The sequence below is a fragment of the Maylandia zebra genome, linkage group LG1 (genome assembly GCF_041146795.1).
Source record: "Maylandia zebra isolate NMK-2024a linkage group LG1, Mzebra_GT3a, whole genome shotgun sequence".
Taxonomy (NCBI): domain Eukaryota; kingdom Metazoa; phylum Chordata; class Actinopteri; order Cichliformes; family Cichlidae; genus Maylandia; species Maylandia zebra.
The window spans coordinates 9,208,577-9,229,947 of record NC_135167.1 but is presented as its reverse complement, the minus strand read 5'-3'; the positions used below and the strand labels follow the sequence as shown (position 1 = coordinate 9,229,947).

Here is a 21,371-nt window from a genome sequence, read left to right as displayed (position 1 = left end):
CTCCCGACCGACAAATTAGCACTCACTGTGACTTCAAATGGGGAGGAAAATAAAATAAAAAAACAAAATCTAAATGTTTCCTGATAGGTTCGCTTGGGGATGATGTAAAAGGTGCAGCATTAGTTATGCAAGTATGCAGTAAAACGTGAGACTTTTACAATGGCTACATCTGTTTCTGCAAAACATACTGTAAAGACACTTACACAGTTTGATGGGAAATTATGCAAACCTGTTCACAAAGAGCAAAGAGTCTGGTTTTGATGCAGCTGCACAGTAGGTTGACATCTATACTGTTGATGTTACTACCAAGACTATGCTACTTAGGTATTTTACACAGAAGCGTACAGGTTGGATGAGGATTTGCACACTGCATTACTTCCTTAATGTGCGTTATGGAAAGCGCCCAACATTTTCAGTGATTAAGAATAGCAAGACTCCTCTTTTCTTAAGGTAAATGAGGTGAGCAAGGTCTTCCCACTAGTTCATTGTGTTTTTGTTGCACATGTTTTGTCAGTCACTACAACGCAACATGCCCTCCCGCCCATTATCTCTTTCCTCCCTCAACAGGGAGTGATTCCTCATAATGCCTACATTTGCTTCATCATCCACTACCAATGCTCAGCTGTGAGACACAGGGAAGCTACATAGGACTACATGAAGAACACAACACTTCAACTAATGCACAGTGCAAATAGGCTTCTCCCCCTTTCTTCCATCTCTCCAGCCTCCAGAACCAAACAGGCATTGAGGAGAGTAAGAGGGGAAAGGATTAATTCTGGACAGTGCCCCTACTGGCAGGCAGCTGTTCTTCTTTTAGTTTAATTTTTGGTCTTCCTGGAACTTTTCTGCCTTGGGGAGGTGGAGTGACTAAGGAGCAGGAGGGTAGGGGTCTTGGGAGAGGGTTCTACTTGTACAGGCTCATCGTCGGGCTCTGGTACATGCACATATAAGCATCACACAGGAGGCGTCGGGCCTGGCCCTGGATGCTTTTGGGATCAAGGGTGTGCAGCTCCTCTGGGGTCATTTTCAGGTAGGCTTCCACTTCCGGACAGGGAGAAACTTGCGGGATGTTGAAACCATTCTGCCCTCCTGAAAAATCGCAAGCGAGGTCATTAGAGACAGCAGAATGGACACAACAAAGCTAGGTCATGACTAAAATACCTCTTCAATTTTAATTAAATGCAATCACTATTAGTTGATTTTTTACAACGACGTCCTTAAAAAAAAAAAGGTGAAACTATAAAGCTGTTATCAAGTTACCAGTGAACAGTAGCACAATCTCATAAGAAAGCAACAAAAATGCTACATAGCAGCTTATGCACTAGAGGGTAATTAAATATTTCTTGGCATCTTAACAAACAATTGTTTGCTTATTTGTATAAATAGTTTTTAACTTATTGTGGGTCGTAGTTTTGACATTAAACAAAGAAGATGTTTTTTTTTTTTGTTGTTTTTTTTAAATGGTAGTAACTTCAGTCAAAATTTACAAAAACGACATCAACAGGCCATCACACGCACCATCACGGTCGGCCATGCTGTCGAAGAAGAGCCAGGCTGAATCTGCGCTGCCATACTTGACGAAGGCCACGTAGTGACTGGTTTCGATGCACAGCACGGCGAACAGCTCCATCCTCTGGCGGGGAAAACTGCCCTGACGACCTGTACTTTCTTGTAGCTCCTTGGGAATGGACAGTTTGCCGTGTCGATGGGCTTTTCTCCTCGGATGGAGGTGAACCTAAATCAGTACAAGCACATATGTCCCGCGTCATACACCATTTGTTACACTGGCCTTTTAGTGACAAAGAAAAGATGTTAAACATGTTATTAGAAATATTCCACAGTTATTTAAGAAATATATAAAGGAGATTAGAGGAAACAAAAGTCTTCCAGGAATCCTACTGCCATACAAATTATTTGAAAAAAAAAATAAATAAATACAAAGAGTTTGTTAAACTTAACACTGAACCACTAGGATTTCTTTGGATTTGGCGCCACCAAATGGCTGATTCTGGCATAGACTTTAAAACTTGTTTCTGGTTGAAGCAATGCTGCAACAACGCCTTGAGTTATTTACCTGTGTATTGCACTTTTCACAGAACTGTTTAATCTTGCCAGCAGTGATGTCCCCGTCCTCATAACAGTCTCGGCACTCGTAGAGAGCCAGGCCTCCGCAGATACGACATTCCCTTGGAGCTGGATAAGAAAACACAAACCTTTGGTATAGTGTGTTGGCAGTGATAAAGTTAAATTCTTCAAAAAATTGAAAGCAGACTGGAAAGCAAGAAAAATTGGTTCCTTTATCTCAGCTGAGCTGAAGTGACAACTGAGTGGAAATTCAATACCAAATGCCACATACAGCTTTGAATCACCACTGACCAGCACATTACAGACCTAGACTGGACATAAATATTAGCTACTCACTGTCTTCAAGAAGATCTGTGATGTCCAGTTCCAAGGAGGGGAAAATTTTGTTGAACATTTTGAAGTCTTTGCCAAAGCGGGGCATTTGGATAATTAGGCAGGAAGGAGCCTAACAGAGAAAGAGAACCCATAGGTGGTCGTCTATAAATGTCCAAGTCATAAAATAGGAACTGAGACTATCGTGCTACAGACGAATAAGAGGAAGTCTTTCCAACAACAGGAAAGAAAAAGAGGATATTAAATACATAATATACGGTATAAACTGTGTAATCGTTAATATCTGGAAATATATGTCTTATTTTAAAGGAAAGGTGCAACTTCTATAGCACATGCTGGAGTAAAACTGAAAAACGTTTCTGGTCAAGTAAATTAAACACTCCAAAAACATTTATAAATAAGTACATGCCAATGTAATATTTCAGTTACAACCTCTTAATTCAAACTCTTTTTTTCTTTGAATGTTTAAAAAAAAAAAAAATTAATTAGTATATAAAATGTTTTTAGACTTGCAAAAAAAAGTTTTCAAACAGTCAATGCACTATAATATCAAACTTTTGAAAATAATTCAAATAAACCTCTGCAAACTTTAGGTCGCTGTTGATGAAAGACCATTCCAGGAGCTGCTGGATGGTGGGAACTCCGACCTTGTCCTTCTTATCCATGAAGATCTGGTAAAAATAACAGTCTTGGACCTTTTGACCCGCTGACCTAGAAAACAACAGCAAAGTCTTTGTTCAATGATCTTCCTTCCTCAAGGGAAAAACTAATTGTGTACAGGTCTTGGAAGCTCTTCATGAACTGTGCGCTTTTTCCTAAAAAATGATACAGCAAAGAGCAATTTTTACTTATACAAGCTGAAAAATACCAGTACCAATATTTGTAACAATTTATAAAAGAAGTAAAAATAGTCTCAGAATTTGTGAAATATGAGCGGGAGGTGAAAGATCAACATAAACAGAAAATTTTAACATGTTTTTAAAATCAGGCTGTTTGACATTTAACAGCTCAAAATTTAACATTTGTTTCACTATATCTGCATGTCTCTGACAGACTGTAAAATCAGATTAAAGATTGTCAGTAGCATTCATTCCAAGTTCGGCAACTTGTAATGACACAGCTTAACAATTCATGTACAGCAAAACAACAGTCATAAATGATGACATCCAACTCTTTAAGTCATATAGTCTGCTCATCGGAATTTCAAAGATTTGTAAATAAAACCGCAACATTAGCTTTCAGTCTGTCAAACAAAATTCCCACAGTCCAACCACTTTGCCCATGTTGTAACCCATAAAGGTTCCAGTGTCAAGAACTGTGGTATAAATTTACATATTACAGATTTAGACACATGGTTTAGTGCTGTTGTGACTATATTTCCACTGTCTGGTAATGCACTGATAATCAGGGGGAAGTTCTTTATGGCACATCATAACCCTAACCTTTAATATTATTTTTGTGTGAAAAGTACTGAATTTTTTTTATTACCATCCCTAACTAATTCTTTACGAAAAGCAAAGTAATAACATGTTTTAGCAATTAAAGACTGTTTAGATGGAGGGATGGTGCTTTCTGGATGTTTTTTGTTTAAGAAATGTCATTTAAATGACTTTGAGCATAGCATGGTTGTGGGTGCCAGACAGCCTGGTCATAGTATTTCAGAAACTATGGCTCTATTGGGATTTACCCACACAACAACGTCTAGAATTTACAGAGAATTTTTTGGAAAAAAAAAAGAAAATATTCAGTGAAAATCAGTTCTCTGGATAACAATACCTCACTGCCAGGTCTCTCTTGGAAATGAGATTTTTAATCTCAATGAGATTTTTTACCTGGTTAAATAAAGGACTAATAACTTATGTCAGAGGTCAGATGAAACTGCTTCAAGTAGGGATGCACCGATACCGATACTGGTATCGGGGCCGATACTGTAAAATGTGTGTGTACTCATACTCGTAAAAGTTAACCGATACCATGAACCGATACTAACTTATTTCATTAATCAGAGGGTGGCTTGTCATTTTTGTTGTAGTTTTTTAGATTGGCCACTAGGGGGACATCCCGCGCTAAACAGGCACAGGGTTAGACGAGTCAGACTGGCAGCACCAGATAAAAAAAGAGAAACTGGAGGCTGCTGTAGCTAGGCTAAACAAAATGTCAGTGTGGACCAGAACAGCCAACTTTAACTCAGGTTTTGGAAAAGCGATGAAAAATGTCAAGAGAAAATCCACGGGCAGTTAAAATAACAGAGGCTCATTTTATCGCTCTGGATGACCAGCCAATGCCAGTCGTGGAAAACATAGGATTCTTCTCAGCATACTCAAGCTGCGATATGAAATTCCCAGCCGCCCACACATCAGGGAGATAATGGTGCCAAAACTTTCTAAAGAGGTAAAGACAAGCAGTGTGTGCGCGATGTCAGTCCTTGGTTTAACGGCAAAGTGGACTGATGATCCAGATGGGGAGTTCGTTCGTCAATGCCAAATACTTTCGTTATTTTGTTTGTTTGTTTACAATATGGAAACTCTGCAACAATTGAAAAGTTTCTTTTATTCTCAAACCTAATTTGTATTTATTTTATTCCAAACAGAAGTGTTTATTTATTATTCCGAAAGCTCGAGACAGTGCCGGTTTGAAAAAATTGGTATTGTTGCATCCCTAGCTTCAAGCTAATAGCAAGGACCCAGTAACTCAAATAACCACTTGTTTAAACCAGTGTATGCAGAAGAGCGTACCTTGGTAGCCTAGAGTTCTAGACAACACTAGAGGTAACACTTTTGTCACTAAGAATGGGAAACCAATGCTGCTATCCACAAAGGTTCATCAAAACTGAGTAATAGAATATTACTGATAAGTTTTGTTTTTTTTAAGTTTACAAGATTCACATGGATGTCTAGCTGACAAAAAATGCATGAAGATTGTTGATATCATGTCAAAACAAGTCAACATCTTGGAAGAATTTTTCAAAATGTATATAGTATATTAACCAAGTACTATCAAGGTGTATCTAATGAAGTGGCCAGTGAGCATACATTCTCTCCATGGCTTAATCAGTTTTCTTCTTGGTGTTTGAGACAGTCACTTTTGGAGTAGTAAAATATTTTAATTTTACAAAACCTATCAGTTTGGGTATTTTCTGTTGGTATTTGTTTTTTTTAATCTTGAAAAAAAAAAAGTAAATTACATAAACCTGTATTTCCTTGGAATTTACAGATTTTCACATTTAGTTGTAAGTTACTTGGCCTTTACCTTAGCTTGAGCAACGGATCCACCCTCAGTATGTGATGGAAAAGGATATTGAGGAACTCCTCAGGATCTGCAATGCAAAATTAACTGAAATGAGTTTTGAGGCAATATTTCTGCACAAATGCCACCATAAACTGTTCAAACTATGAGTGTACGTATATATAGTATATTAATGATTTGGTATGTAAGTGTCTTCTTTTTTTATAGCATTTATTTTGAAATTTGTCACATAAAATCTACATCCTTAGCCAGACACAAAAGCAATACTAGTAGAATGGACACTCTTTCGAGGATGCCAATGTTCACATTTTGGACAGAGAGGACCGATGGTTTGAAAGAGGAGTGAAAGAAGCCATCTATGTCCACTGTGAGCGACCATCTTTGAACAGAGGCGGGGCTTTACGACACCAACTCTCTGCCATCTATAATCCAGTTTTGAGTTCTCTCCCCAGACGCCTTAACGCCCACTCACATCCTGGGCCATCTGACCTCAGGAATTCGCATGATAAGGTGGGGCCAGGTTTCACAATGAGCTCACCCAAAACCCTGGCTGATTGGGACCCACACCCATTTTTACACCTTGGCTCAGGCGATTAGAGGATCGTCAGGGGGGTCCTTTTGTCCCTCTGTGGGGGGGATACTCCCACTAGGTTTAAATCTGGGACTCCCCACCATTTGACCTTAGAACTGAAGAAGCTTCTCGGATGAGATTTGAAACGCCTTCAAACAATTTAAAGAAGTCCAGACACTTTTCTTTACAAGCTCCTTTGACTACTAGTAGAATACTAATAATTGAGACAACTTCCAATATCAATTTCCAAACCCATGATAATGAGCACAAGGTAAGTCAAAGGAGCTTGCAAAGAAAAGCGTCTGGACTTCTTTAAGTTGCTTGAAGACGTTTCACCTCTCATCCGAGAAGCTTCTTCAGAACTGAAGAAGCTTCTCGGATGAGAGGTGAAACGTCTTCAAGTCCAGACGCTTTTCTTTGCAAGCTCCTTTGACTACGATGACCTGGATGACTGAGAACCTTCACAGACATGAGCACAAGGTAAAAAAAAAAAAAAAAGTCTCATACCTTTTTCTTCAGATGTAAATCCAGAAGCAGCTTCTACTTTCTCCAAGATCCTTCTTAGCTTCATAACTTTAGTGGCACAAACATATCCATGTCTAGAAAACAAAGTGGTCTAAATACTCCAATACAGTTTAGCAAATACAACTACAGTTTAGCTTTTCAGAAGCAGTTTGCTTCACATCTAAATTCAGGTTTTGATGGATGGAATAAAAACGTCTTCTTTTATTTAAATGTATGAGCTCTAATTTAAAATTGTTCAGCACTGTTCCAACACAGACTTACAATACTGCAAGAGTTAAATACATGGATCTGAGTATCTTTTAAGACTTACATGCGAAGAGGGTTGACTATCTCTGTACGCAGCAGCTCTTGAGTCTCTCTGTAATATTCTACGTCAGTCTTTGATCGTGGCCTCAGCAGAACCGTGTCCAGTACAGAACTGAAGGAAAACAAACTGCAAAGGACCACCAAAGGAATTAAAATGAATGTTGCCTGTTAGCTAATTGCCATACAATGGTTGTCTTTGTTTACTAAAAAAAACAGACCCAAAAGTATCACAGTTGGAAATATAACTAGCTTGATGGCTGTTTATCCGAAAACAAGAAGATATTTTCTGATAGTAAGATGTTCAGATGTTTCATTTAAATTTTAATCTAAACCTGGAACAAAAAGAAAAATAAAACAAAAAAACTGAAAAAATAATTCACTAAAAGCTACTGGTCAAATATCCATTTTCAACATTTGTATTAAATCATGGATACCTAGTTGTAAAACTTCATATGATGCACATAACACAATTTGTTCACTTACATTAGTGTCCATTTTGTTAATTAAGCATCACATGTGAATCTTGGACCTTCCTTACTGTCTACAGCCCTCAGACTGAATTTAATAACTACAACAATAGTTCAAGCACTATTACAGGAATTTCTACTATTCTGGATTGACTGCTTCACCTAAAATGACTGTTGACAGAAACTGCTATATAACTATCTCCCAGTCAGCTCACAGCTGGAGCTCATCCTGGTCAAAGCTTTAAAATAAAATAAAAAATCTATTAAGTTACTGCTTTAAGGCAAAGGCTGGTGAGGCTCTGTGCAGTCAATCGATAATTAAAGTGCACATAGGGCAATAAAACAAATTTCATATACTGTAGATAAAAAAGTATTTACCCTTACACCTAAAGAGTACTGACCAGAAGAGGGTTGAATCCAGGTAGCAGGAGTTGTAGTGACCCTGAATGCCTTTCTTCTTTCCCACCATGACATCCAGGCCATCATTTTCTGTGCGTGGAGGTGTGTTCTCATGTACCACCTCACTCAGGTAACCCCCAAATGCTGCAGAAAATACACATAGTACAAGTGTAAGCACAAATTTTGTGAGACCATTAGTTAAACTAATCATTTTAATTATTGATATACCTCCAAATGACTCACCAATGGAGTTGCAGCGCTCTATGGGATTGGAGGAATGGTGAAGAGACGGGAAACGGGAATCGGGCCGGCAGCACTTCAGCTTCACAAACAGGGCTTTTTTGGGGGGACAGGTGAAATAACGTGTGCCTTTGAATGTGCCATCAGTGCAACCAGGGCACTCTTCTTCCTGGAATTACAAGGTCATGTGATTAAATTGTTGCAAGGTCCTACAAACATGTACTCTAAAAAAGTAACATTTTCTTTAACTCCAAACGTCTGGGAACCAAGGACTGCCTGATCGTGTACTTCTTGACAATAATGTGGCTGTTCAGTATCTGATATACTGAATTTCATATACCTAGTCTATATAGAAGTCAGTATGTGTTAACCATATGCATACTGTCTGTCTACCAATATATTATTTACCAAGGCAGTGTTTGTTCAAATTGTTTGCAATGATAGCACAATATATTTACACTATGCGCAAAATGGCAATAATATGAGTTGAGCTCAGGTTCACGACAGACAGGAAATGCAATAATAATGGGGGAAGGGTAGGACAAAAACATCAACAAATTAATATACTGCATAATACTGGCAAGACAAGCAGTATCTCTAATTCCTGTCCCTAATTTTACATCTTTGTGTCGTCTCACCAGCTCCAGACCAGCCAGAGGCTCCAGTAGGCCAGGAGGCAGACCCACCCAACGGATGACACCACACAGAGGAGGGTTCTCTTTCACCTCTACCAGAGACCCCACCTCCAAACCTGGTTGTCCTCGAGGAGGTGTTGAAGGCCGTGGCGAGGGAGGAGCAGCAGAAGAAGGGGACTCTGATTGCTCTCCCATCACTGACTGAACAGAGAGTGACAGGGGTCCATGGCTCATGCTGTCAATAGGCCCAGGCTTACGATTGAGACTGAAGGGCAGCGAGTGAAATTTGTTGTCGCTGGACAATGAGCCAGAGGGTGGGGCCCTGGATGGTGGAGAGGACTGGTTGAAGTCAGGGGGTGTGTCAGTAAGTGACTTGGCGGGGTCCTCCCCAACTGCATGAGAGAAAACAAAACCCAAAAGTTAATATGTTTTTTAAAAATATATTCTGTAGGCTGTGTGTAGGGCAGAGACTGTAGAGCGGTCTTTAGGGAGGAAAACTATAAATGCTTGTTTTATTCCATTTTTACCACATGCAGCAGATCAGCAGATGGTTTCAGATGGTGATGAATTACTACATGGTAAACACCATTTTTACAGCATCTTTGGGCATTTTCACACAAGTGACGCCAAAGCTATCACACATCAGTGATACATCAGTAGCACGTGGAAACAGTAGAGATCAACCATTAAGAGTCTTTTCATGACCGAACTGATTTTTACTGTTATTTACTGATCAAACTCTAAGAAATTTGTAGTAAAAATGCAGTAAATGGCATCTTTTTCTGAAAATGTAGGTTCAGGGAACTTTGAGACACATGAGTGCCAAAGTAGTGCCATCTATTCATTTATTTTGCTGACAATCTGTAAAAAGAAAATAATAGAAGTAATTCTCAAATATTGGACCCATTGATCAAGCTGAAGAAAACATGAAAATGAACAACAAAAGCTTAAATGGACCAGATATTTGTTATTTAAATGAGAAGAAAATACCAAAATAAGAGGCATCTGTGAAAGGGTATACTGTTGAGTAGATACTGGCAAGCAGAAATAATTATCTGTGTCTTTTAGACAATTGTAAAAAAACAATTGTCCATTGCTGAGCAATATTCTATATGGTGTGAAAATGCCCTCAGCTGTGGTATGAGGTTAAGTAATTGGATATCATTCAATCAATTTACTGGCAGAATCAAGTTACAGATTTTCCATATGTCACAGTGAGTCAGCTTTATTTGATAATATTGGAAAAAAAAAATCAAGTTGTGAACAAATATTTCATGAAATGAAGTACACAAGGAAATACTGTACCATTAATTCAAACCATGTGTTTGTGAAATGGGACTTTTCAGATGAATTCCCTATGTTCAGGACAGTTCAGTCACTATGTAATATCTGATGCAAGCTGGAGATTCTGGTAAAGCCACCGCAATTTACATCTGCATTTCCACTGCTGTAAATATAATGTTTCATGCAAATCCTTGAACAGTGAATGACTTGAATGACTGAAAAGCTGAAAAGTGGAACTTTACACACCATCTTTTTACAGAAGTGGGAAGTTACTGAATTTATTCCCCACTACCCTTTACAATGTTCAATATACACAGCCCTGTTAGAGGACTTTGACATTTGTTTTCTTGAAATTCAATATGGAAAACTGAGTAATATAAAGAGCATAACATAATAGAAGGCCACTTAGGTTTTAGCCATTTTAGTTATAAAAATTTAGTTCAGTATTTATTATCTATGGATTTTATTGCTTTTGCCACCTAGGGTGCCCGCTGCACAACAACCTCAAACAATCTCTAATAACGTGACTTCATAAACCAATCTCACAGTTTCATTGCCCCTCTCTGAATGTTTTTAACAAATTGTTATCCTCTAAATTGTAACATTTGTTTCTCTGTAATAAACAGACACCATTGCACTGTGGTAACATAGCTTATCCAGAGAGAATAAACAACAAATACATGTTTATTCATTGTGCCTCTCTGAATTTTAAATGTACCAGTGATTAAAAAAAAGTGCGATATAACCAGTGCTGACTGAATTGTCATGACAGAATGCAACTTCAAGCTTGTCCATCTCCAAATGAACTCTTCCTGTACTGAAAGAACCACAGAAATGTGTAACCTTGTCTGCTGACTTTGATACAAATGAGAGCACCAGTGCATAAAAGGCCCAAAATATGCAGGGTAACCCTGAGGAAGATGAAAATGATTACACATTCACAGGATGAGTAAGCAGTTGTGAAAATGGCACATCAGCTATTTGTGACTGTCCTAATTTCAAACAGCATGTGAAATTACCTGAACTAAATGCATTACTGAAATAACACAGAAGGTTTTCAAATATTATTTTGCCATGACACGGCAACATCACAAACAGCTATAGACAGCAAATTCTGCTTATGATTAGTCCAAATTTGCCATGATATTTAGGCACATTATCACCTTTTCCTGCATGTCTTTTAATCTTATTTATATTTTCTTTTACTTTGTGATTCTGTCACTGGATCCAAGGACAATAAATATTCTTAAAAAATTTATTCACAACTGCTAGTGATGATTGGTGATGAAACGAGCAGTGGAAGAAGAACAAAAACAATCAACTTGTTTTCCTACACCATGAGAAACACATAAACAAGACAACAATCTGACAAAAATTAGCCAAGTCTGACTCCACAAACCTAATCTTTTACTAATGCTTTTGCTGGCAAATGTGCTGAACCACCATCAGTAGCAAAAAACAAAAATATCAGAAAGGTAAGGAGTCATTTGCAGCACAAAGCATCAATAAAAGCCTTTAGAAACACCAAATAGCTCATGCAGGTAGAATACCACAAAGAAACACTGAAATTGTGAACAGGGACAAGACTACTGGAAAAGTCCTTACAGCAAGCTACTGCAGCAAACTACTTGATAGTATTGCTCTGTATAAATAGTGTTTACTTAAATCTGGTTGCAATTACTTTTTGTTACCAGAACCTTGGGAAGGGGGGGAAACCTCACAGTTATCCTTCTTTTGCAAAATCAATCACATAACATTTTTTTTGCCCCAAAATTTATCACTCGGAACTCAAAGACACTTGAACAAATCCACTCTGGAACTGTTTTCCTTTCGTTTACATTTTTAGTTTTTCTTGGATAGCTGCAGATAACCAGGACAGAGCGGGGAAATTACATGCAGCACAGGCTCTGGCCAGCAATACATTGGAGCAAATTGTGGCAACTGTTGTTTTGATTAGGCACCGTATGAATAAAATGCAATTGAATTAAATCAATAAATCAAATGAGTATCCAGTGCTCAAGGCTTACGGTACCTCGAGGTATTCATTTAGCAGCTTTGAAACGTCGTTCATCAAATTCTACAACATTCTCTTTATATTACCCGTACTTCACGGCATACTTTTAATGGACCCGTTTATTTATGGCAACTCACAGTACCAGAGTGTGAATGTCTTTTACTATAGAGGGAATGTGGGAATGGAAACCCTTATTTTGCAACTGTAAATGTATTAAAGCTCTGCAGTACCTCAGATTAATATGTAGTTTGTAAACAGTAGCTTGCCTTTAAGATGGTGACATCCCATGAGTACTTTTTTTTCCCCTTTTACCTTCATCAATGTACCATGTGCTTTTGGATTTGGGCTGGGCTGGGGGATCAAGAGAGCTGCCATTTAAAGTATAGTAAAACTCAGACTTGCTTCTACTGCCACACTGATGACCTAATCCTGTAAATACAGCAAGTACATGAAAAGAGAAAGTACAGAGAGATAAGCATAATGTGCACGTGTGCACACTGTACCAGTGTATGTGCTTTAACTTCTCTCACCATGTTTCAACACTGAACAAAGGAAACAGGCATCTACAACTCTAAGGAAAAGATCAATCATGAACGGCAACAAAAAGTTGAAGAGCAGGGTGAGAGGCACTGCATTCACATCAAGTCAACTTAAGCAATCTGTATTATTTTCTTTTATGTGGGACTTCCCGACAAAACAAAGGTATCATCCCTGATTTTACTCATCTAAAAATATTATAAGCTTCAACAATAATTATCTGCAACAAATAAAAGACAGCCATAACTGGCTTATATAGTGTATGAAAAGTGGAAATGTGTAGGATATTTTTGGCTTTACAACCTGGCAAATTTGATGGAATGCCCCTTTAAAGTAAACCCACTGTGATATTCCCATAGAATAAAAGTAAAACCTCATCCATTGGCTTGTGAACTCCTGTTTAAGATGAGCATTGTTAGGATTTTGGGGTTTTGAAACCAGATGTCATGAGCAATGACATCTGGTCTATCTAAGATCTTTTCTGACATATTTACACTATGGATGTTCCTCAAAAGACTTTGTGTCTAGAAGACTAAAATCCTTCAACATTTAAGACTGAGACTTTCTTTGCATCAAAATACTGTAGAGCAGCTCTGGTAAACACACCTGTCATCTGTTTACTTTCTTCCTTACTCATTTAAAGCTTTCATTTACAGACAGAGCAAGTCCTACAAAGACAGCGTGTTAATGATCAAAAAGCTGTTAAGACCACAGTCACCAAGAACAGCATTTATAACACACTAAACCATAATGGATTGAAATCTTGAAACGCCTTCAAGGTCCTAATGCTCAAGAGGGCATATCTACAAGCCTGTATGGCTTTCTAAATGTGATCTAAATGATTCAGAACAAAGTGCCATGGTCAGATGAAACCAAAATTGAGCCCTTTTTGATTGGAGGAATAGTAAGACCCACAGAACAACATCCCCACAGTCAAGCGCAGGGTTAGAAACATTATATTTTGGGACTGTTTTGACAGAACAGTGAGTACAGGACAACTTCACAGTATTGAGGGGCCATGTTTTGTAAAATCTAGGACGAGAATCTCCTTCCCAAAAAAAGAACACTGAAGATGGGTTGTTGATGGATCTTCTAGAATGACAATCACCAAATTATACTGTATTCTAAAGAAGAAGCACATTAAAGTCATTGAGTTTTCTAGTCAGTTTCCAGGCCTTAGTCCCAATAGAAAAACTGTGGAGGAAGCTGAAGCTTTGAGTTGCCAAGCAGCACCCTAGAAACCTAAGGTATTTAGAGAGTTTCTGTAAAGAGGAGTGAGCCAAAATCCCTCCTAAGATGTATACAAACCTAGTGGCCAACTAAACTAAACAACTTACTGCTGTCCTTGCCAGGAATGGTTTCTCTATCAAGTATGGTCATGTTTGCTTGGCAATTAAATACTAAAATGAAACCCCCAAACAATTTGAAACCGTTCAATTCTTTGTAAGTAAGGAAACTTAAAAATTCAGCATGGGATGAAATAATTATTTCCACCACTGTTTCCCTAATTTCTTTATTGTGTTACTACAGTTAAGCTCAGGGTTTCAACTACTTTAAACATTAATTTTAAGGCAGCATTTTCAATTCTTATGAGCGCTACTGACCACTAATATGGTCATCTCAGGCAAAAAGTGCTGGCTATGAGCAAGTCACTCCCACCTGTTGTTCAAAACTTCTCTTTGGAAAAGACAGCCAGTCAAAAGAACGACAGATTAAAGGGAGGAGAAGCTAAAAGCATTTTTTCAGTGGATGAACAGAAGAGTTGCATGATGACTCAGATAAGATTTTAAAAAAGGATTATTTCACATTTACATTTTAGACCAGACAGCTACTCTAAGAGAGTCCAAGAATAAAAATACAAAGCTGGAAATAACCATAAGTCCTCTTTAAGATTTATCAGCACATCAAGCTGTGGTTAAGTATGTAGGTAGCTGTGCATCATAACTTAGTGCACTACCTTTGCTCTTTGGTTTGCTTTGGCTAGAGGACGACTTGTCACTGGCCGGGCCTCTGGGGGCAAAACTGTGCTTTTGGAGCCTTTGGTCCTGCATGGAATATTCTGTGAATTCCAAAAATACATCCATATTAGAGGAAATTCACATTAATGACCAGTGCAATTTGTTAACTGCATAAACAGTTAACTAGAGCATCTAACTGCTGCTTAAGGCATTCTAATTAGCTGCAAGTTATCTTGCCCCTCACTTGTCCCGCAAGCTGTAAGTAACATTTTCACTGTCAAGTATCAAAACAAGAGGAATTGGGAACCAATAAATAACACGTTTGGTTTAGGGAGACAATTTAAAGTAGTTCTACTTTGAGATAACACATATCTCCATGGTCAGATACTGCTAAATGAATGGTTTTAAAGAAAGGTGGCAAATTTGCAAATTCTTCAATGTCAATTAGTCTTGAATAGTCACCTGACTATTCAAACTTGAATACAACTTTGAACAGTCAGACAGCAGCACAGATAAGCAAATCAATATTCCACTGTGGGGAACAAAGAGCCAGAGTATCTCACTTGACTTTCAAAAACAAGTGAGCCATCAACACAAAAGGCTCTCTGTTCCCGCTGCAAGCAAAACACAAACTCAGAATGCTAGGAAGCAGCTTAGTGCTGGTCCAAGTGAGGCACAGCTGAATGTTATCAGGAAAAGAAATGCTAATGCTAGACAGTACAAACACAGTAAAAACCAGGAACAAATACTACATAACTCACCTGGCATTACGTCACAGATGGGGACAAGTCGAGTGTGTTCCAAACTGGCAAAATTACACAGCAGCTTTCCATCAAACACACCATCCCAGTCCCCGATAGGATTGTCCTGAAAGAGTTGGAGACATGACAACCTTGTAACCCTCTTAGATGCTCCTCAGCACTGGAACACTGATTAAAGTGGTGCCACACGTGGTACTTCTCCTCGTATTTTTTTGATGTTCAGCAAGGTCTGCTATATCCCACTCTATCTAAAGATTTTGTTTAAACTCGATCCTCTGTGTTATGATAAACCATAAACCATGCTCATCTCATCTTTTTCCACATTAACCATATCTTCCACCTTAGGTCCTCCTCCACCTGAAAGCTCCACTGTCTCTGCAAGTACAACCACGGTATTCTTCTTCTTCTCTAGTTTGGAATCCAGTAATATGCTTCAGAGGGATAGCCTAAGATAAGCTTGAAGCCAGTGCCACTAGCTAGAGAAGGCAGGGCGAGGCTGGACGCAGAGTGAGGCAGAGCAGTGGGCTCTCCTCAGCTGCCTGCTGGCCCTTTGCCATGCTGTTGGGTCATACAGCACTAAGTCTTTACCTCACTCCCCGCGTGACTGTCTTGCCTTTGTGTGGGAGGCTCAGATGCACCGAGTGGGCTGCTGCTGCTGCAGCTGCTGGTGGTGCTGATAACGATCAGCAGTCAAATGCCTTAGTTATGTATTTCAATCTCTCTATCACTACAATACCACTCCCGCCTGACAACAGTAGTCATAGATACCAGCTACTACAATCCAAGGCAACAAGACGCGTTCCTACGCAGTAACTGTCAGAGAAAAGAAAATAATAAACACAGGCAAGTTGTACAGCAAACATGAGTTAACTGTGATAATTACATGGAATTGCATGCAAATTCCACATGAAATTGTTTATGGATAAAAATGATGACAAATGGTAGAACATTTAAAACATTTAAAAAACATAAAGCATGAAAACTGCAGCAGAGTAGGACATTTTTTTCCTTTTCTTTTTTTATATTTTCACACCAAGTCCTAAAGTAAGAATTCCATCATGAGAGAGGATGTCTAAACTGGTAATTTTATCTGAGCCAGCAGTTTAAATCACTCAGTTTTACAGACTTCTTACTGACAGAGACTTTACCCATAGTCTGTATCAAAATAGCAATACTGACACATTTCTTTATAATAGTTGACTGAATGTGTAAAAAAAAAACAAAAAAACAATGAGACACTTGAAACTGCACTGATTTTTCTTAAGACAAATTTGGAGGTATTTTAATTGGCTATTATTCAGTGGTTTACTGCAACATCCACTTGAGACTGAATTGAAATGTGTTTGACATAGCTGGCAGACGTAGTGCAACCACAGATAATAGATGGTCTGAATGTCAGCAAACATGAATGAACTGTATTCAAAGGAAATACACTATATTTTGAAATCATCATTTTCTTTCTTCTTCTAAAGCTCAAAGACAAAATATATATATATTTGTTTTTTTACTAAAATTGCTCAGTCTGTAGAAAAGGTTGTACAATAGCACATACGCATACTATACAACACATATTATTAGGCACTAAGGCATCTCAACTTACTATTACCTGACTGATAACAGTGGGCTTCCAGATTTAGCGTTATTATTTACTTCTTAAAAGAAAAAGAGAATGTTTTTCTGTATGATCTTAGAATATTATGTTGAATGTTTAGCATTTTCCCCAGACTGGAAGGTGAACAAACTGATCCTTTATTCTAACCAGCAGTTCAGAGCACTAAAAAATTTTATTGCTTGTTTCTGCATCTGTCCAGGTGTACATTTATGAATAGATTAACCCATTTAAAGGGAACCATTCTTACCATGTCAACTCCTACATAGTACCCCAAGCTCTCATTGCCGGGTAGCAGGTCACAAAAAATGATGGTGCCTCTCTCTGGTCCCTCCCTGGTCTGCACCAGGACCCTTGAGTTGATCTCCAGTGGAGGAAAGTCTTGATCCTCTTCCACCAGACCGATATTGTCTACCTCCAGCTCACCCAAAGGTTCGTCATCATCATCCTCCCACAGTTCAAGCTTGTCCAAGGCTACAAACACACCACATTCATCCTCACAGCGGAAAAGCTGGCGACCCTGGTAGGTACCTTCCGTGAAGCCTTGACCCCGACCTTCCTCCTGGGATGGGAAAATAGAGGAAAGACAATGAGTCAAATTTAGAGAGCAAGTCAAAACAGGAGCAACAGAGATGAGCAACTTATTCTTCTAATTAGGAGGCCAGTTTGCAAAACGGCTTTCTCAGCGTTCTTGAATAAAGGTGAGTAAACATCCTAGAGCTGTGAGAGCATCTGATCGATTACTGCAGCAGGAATATGACTTGACTTACTGTGATGATAAATGCAAACATTTCTAGTACAGACACTGGATGATATAAGATATTGTGCATCTTTATCCACAGGCAGGTTCTTTGGATAGAAAAACTGCTGAATCACCATTACTGCTGGCAAAGCGAACATACTGAACTCTATGTAGTTAGGAGTATAAATCAGAAGTTTATCATAAGCTTATATGCTAACTGAGGCAGCTATACTGAGGCGCAGTTTGAATGCTTTAGCTCCATCAGCCCACTCAAGAAGACAGCAGCTGGACTTTGAAGAATACAAACAACATTGTGCTGCAATAAACACGCCTTTGTACTGTATTTAATTATTGTACTGCATGTACAGTCCAGAATGAATAGCCTAGTTCAAAAACTCAGATTTTGTGATGAGATTAAAAGGAACAGAATTAAAATGTTGACCTTATCTTCTTACAATCGAACCAGTTTAAACACTGCATCTCTGTTTTAGCCTTGTGTAAACGGTAAACAGTTATAGCCACTTCCTTTAGAAGTTTAAGTACTAGCTAATAACTTCACATCTGTTAAATAAAACCTGAAATATCTGAAAATAAAACAAGCAATATACATTATTTAATCCCACATTTTTACTCAAAGCCATTAGATGCATGATTCACAAGATTGAAGCTTTACAGTTTGTTTTTTCAGTGTTATATTTACACAAACTGTCATTATCACACTGCTTTTTAAACCAAGTGAATTGAAACAGAAGTTGTCAATGTGTGGCATCATCGCTGTAAAAGCAATACAAATGTGAATATTTTGCTTTTCATTCAGCTTCTGCAGCACTGCTGTGTACCCTCAACAGTCATCAATACAGTTTAAAAAGTCTACAAAAAAGCTTTTTTATTGTTAGCTATGCTATTTTTGTTATACATTATTTCCAAAAATAGCAACAGTTCAAGAATTCAACAGTGCTTTTGTGTAAGGAGAAGATCCGGGGATCTTTTTCCCTCCCAGTACCATATAAATGACACTGACATACTTAGACTGACAACCTACATTCTTATCTATACTCAGTTTGTAACACAACTAAAAAAAAATTCTTGAGCACTTTCATTAATCAGTGCCATGAGATGTAAGCGGAAATAGTGGTACTTCTGTAACTTATTAAGTAAGTTATTTGAAGAATAAGTGTTTTATTTGCTGGAATCATTTGCAACAGTTTCCAGTTAGCCATCATGTCAAAAAAAAGTTGCATGAGTCAAGCAAAAATCACCTGGTTTCAAACAGCACTCAAGAAACAGTTCCTGTTTTTTGTTATTCCTATTTAGTTTTCAGTTGTTTACACAGACATAGACATAATAACTGGTTTTCAAGATTTTTTAAGGTCATGCTAAAAAGTAATACATTGGTTTTAGTGATTATTTTACTTTTGCAAGCATTTGTCTCATATTAATTAGATACATGAATGAAGCTGAAATAAAACCTTTTTTAAGCCTGAAATGTTCTCATTTAAATTGTTACTTTTTTTTTTTTACATTTAAACAATTTTGTCAGTCCTTTAAATTTTATTTAAACTATAGTGGTCATCTCATTTTTCATGAAAAGATCAAAAATCAAATTAAGAATCTACATGGATACCATGTTTTTGCAAAAATGAGAATAAAACTGAAAGAGATCTCACCAGAAGTTCCACTCCAAACCAGATTCCAGAAAGAGCTCTATCAGGAAGCAGTGAGCCTTTGAAGCGGACCACACCAGGCAGAGGTTCATCCCCTGAGCGCAGCTGGACACGCACCTTGGAACCACAGTCAATATCACGGACACGCTCTAGCCGTGACTTGTTACAGAGTAGCGCATACCGTTCCTCACAGTTAGTAATGGGGAAGAGCAATTCAGCCAACTTCTCATCCAGCTCCAAGACGTCCCGCTCATCCAGGCTCAAAACCACGTTGGTTTGGTCCAGAATACGGAGACTTTTCTTCCCCTTGCATGGGGGCAGCGTTCTTCCTAGGCTGTTGCGCTCCTGACAGGCCTGGCCAAGACTGCCACGGGGAATCCTCAGGGTCTTCTGGGGAGGCTTCTCCACTGTACACTCCTTTACAACCATGTAGAAACGCCAGTCCTCCCTGAAGCCCCCACTGGGCTTCTCCTGGCTCCACAGGGCAGAGCTCATGTCTGCATGCTAGGCAAAAGCTCCAATGTCAAGGCAACCTTGACCTGTGGTCTAAGAAGAAACGAGAAAAATTAGGAAAACCCTCCCCACAAAACCCCCGCCCAGAACACTTAAGGTTTGACCTAATAAGTGAAAGTGATGAGCTTACATTTCTGCAATGTAAATTAATGTGGTTAGACAGCTGTGGTTATGTGCTTTAATACCACAATAAGTTAAACATTAATATAATTCATAACATTAACAATATTTCTAATCTAGAAATTTTCCAAAGCACAAATCAGAACTCAACTAACAAGAACAACTGCTCATTCTGTCTAAAAGTACAATTGAGCAAAAAACAAACAAACAAAAAAACACACATTGGAACAGTTTCATTAATTAGATGCAAAAAGATGTGTGATGAGCCATACTGAAATTAACCACGGCAAAACTCTGGTAAAACGGTCTTAACTGCACTGAGAGTTCAGAAAATCTGTGATCCAGTTCGCTTGTTTTGGTTTCTTCTGAGAGATTGTTGTGCTCTCATCTACATTCAGTAGACCAGTGATTTCTATTTAAAAATCAGCACTTTGTGTAAAATTACTACTTATTTCAAATTTCTAAAAATAGAGAGTGAGCAAACAGTTGACTTATTCTGACACTCTGGGTAAGACAGATACTAGTCGGGTGGATTTCCCCTGATCACACCTCAGATATGATTTTTCAACCACCCGACAGAGTCAAGAGCACACAATACTTCTACATCCGTCAATTGTTTCAAGCATGACAGCAGCTACTGAACTGCGACATTTACTCCGTCAATACGCTGTTGTTTTTAAGAGCCTGAGTAACGTTAGACCATTTTTACAAGATTTTGTAAGGCTAACGCCATACATGGCTAAAACCCAACACAGATTGAAAATGAAAGTAATTTCAAACTGACACGCGCTGACCTGCTGTGACATTGAGTTAACGGGGTCTTTCAGATGACACCTACAAAGCGATACTATGACTTGCTTTAATCATCATTTTTCCTTTGACAACATCAGCAGCGTGTCGCCGGGCAGAAGCTGTCAGTCAAAGGCCCTTTAAGAGAGGAAAGTGGCTAGCGTACAGTGAGCTAAAATGCACCAGACAGTCATTTACGTCCAGTGCCAACAACACGGACACCTTACCTTTGATATGCGTGAATTCGGTTAGTGGCTACAAATGGCTGTCATTTCGAAGTCCATTCCAGTTAGACAAATGCTTCTGAAAACAGGTTAGACTGCTCCCGTAATAACCTCTGATTAGCTAAATGGACAGCTAATGCTACTATCCTAACCAGCTAAGTATCACGCTAAAGTTAGCCTAGCGAGCCGGTCAACAGCAAGAAGGCTGGCAGAAGACTGCCACCTTCCTAAGTGTACTAAAAACATTTAAATACACCTATTCTCCACGAGAAATTTGTGAAATAATACAGTGTATCGCTACATCTATGAGATATATTATTTACAGGAGACGACCACACTAAACTTAATG

General features: G+C 38.5%; 1 protein-coding gene across 3 annotated transcripts; it reads right to left on the bottom strand.

The window, feature by feature from the left end:
* Positions 1-291: 291 nt before the first annotated feature.
* On the bottom strand, positions 292-21,371 carry cyld (cylindromatosis (turban tumor syndrome)). 3 transcript variants are annotated; one of them, XM_024805908.2, is made up of 17 exons: positions 21,026-21,371; positions 19,380-19,922; positions 17,221-17,532; positions 15,362-15,467; positions 14,600-14,701; positions 12,418-12,534; positions 8,811-9,199; positions 8,176-8,341; positions 7,935-8,076; positions 7,071-7,193; positions 6,743-6,834; positions 5,668-5,734; positions 2,997-3,129; positions 2,422-2,530; positions 2,075-2,193; positions 1,519-1,735; positions 292-1,089 (listed from the first exon to the last, which is right to left on the bottom strand). In XM_024805908.2, the coding sequence occupies exons 2-17, from the start codon at positions 19,869-19,871 to the stop codon at positions 905-907; spliced, it is 2,871 nt and encodes a 956-aa protein (XP_024661676.1). In that variant the 5' UTR covers positions 19,872-19,922; positions 21,026-21,371; the 3' UTR covers positions 292-904. The 3 variants fall into 3 exon arrangements, with proteins under 3 accessions (XP_024661676.1, XP_024661704.1, XP_024661713.1); XM_024805936.2 differs by lacking the exon at positions 12,418-12,534; XM_024805945.2 differs by lacking the exons at positions 12,418-12,534; positions 14,600-14,701.

Coding starts and splice junctions, on each gene's coding strand:
- cyld (XM_024805908.2), bottom strand. CDS start 19,871: ATGAGCTCTGCCCTGTGGAGCCAGGAGAAGCCCAGTGGGGGCTTCAGG. Junction 6,835..7,070: donor ATAGTCAACCCTCTTCGCAT/GTAAGTCTTAAA, acceptor TTTGTTTTCTAG/ACATGGATATGTTTGTGCCA. Junction 1,736..2,074: donor GTGAAAAGTGCAATACACAG/GTAAATAACTCA, acceptor GTACTGATTTAG/GTTCACCTCCATCCGAGGAG.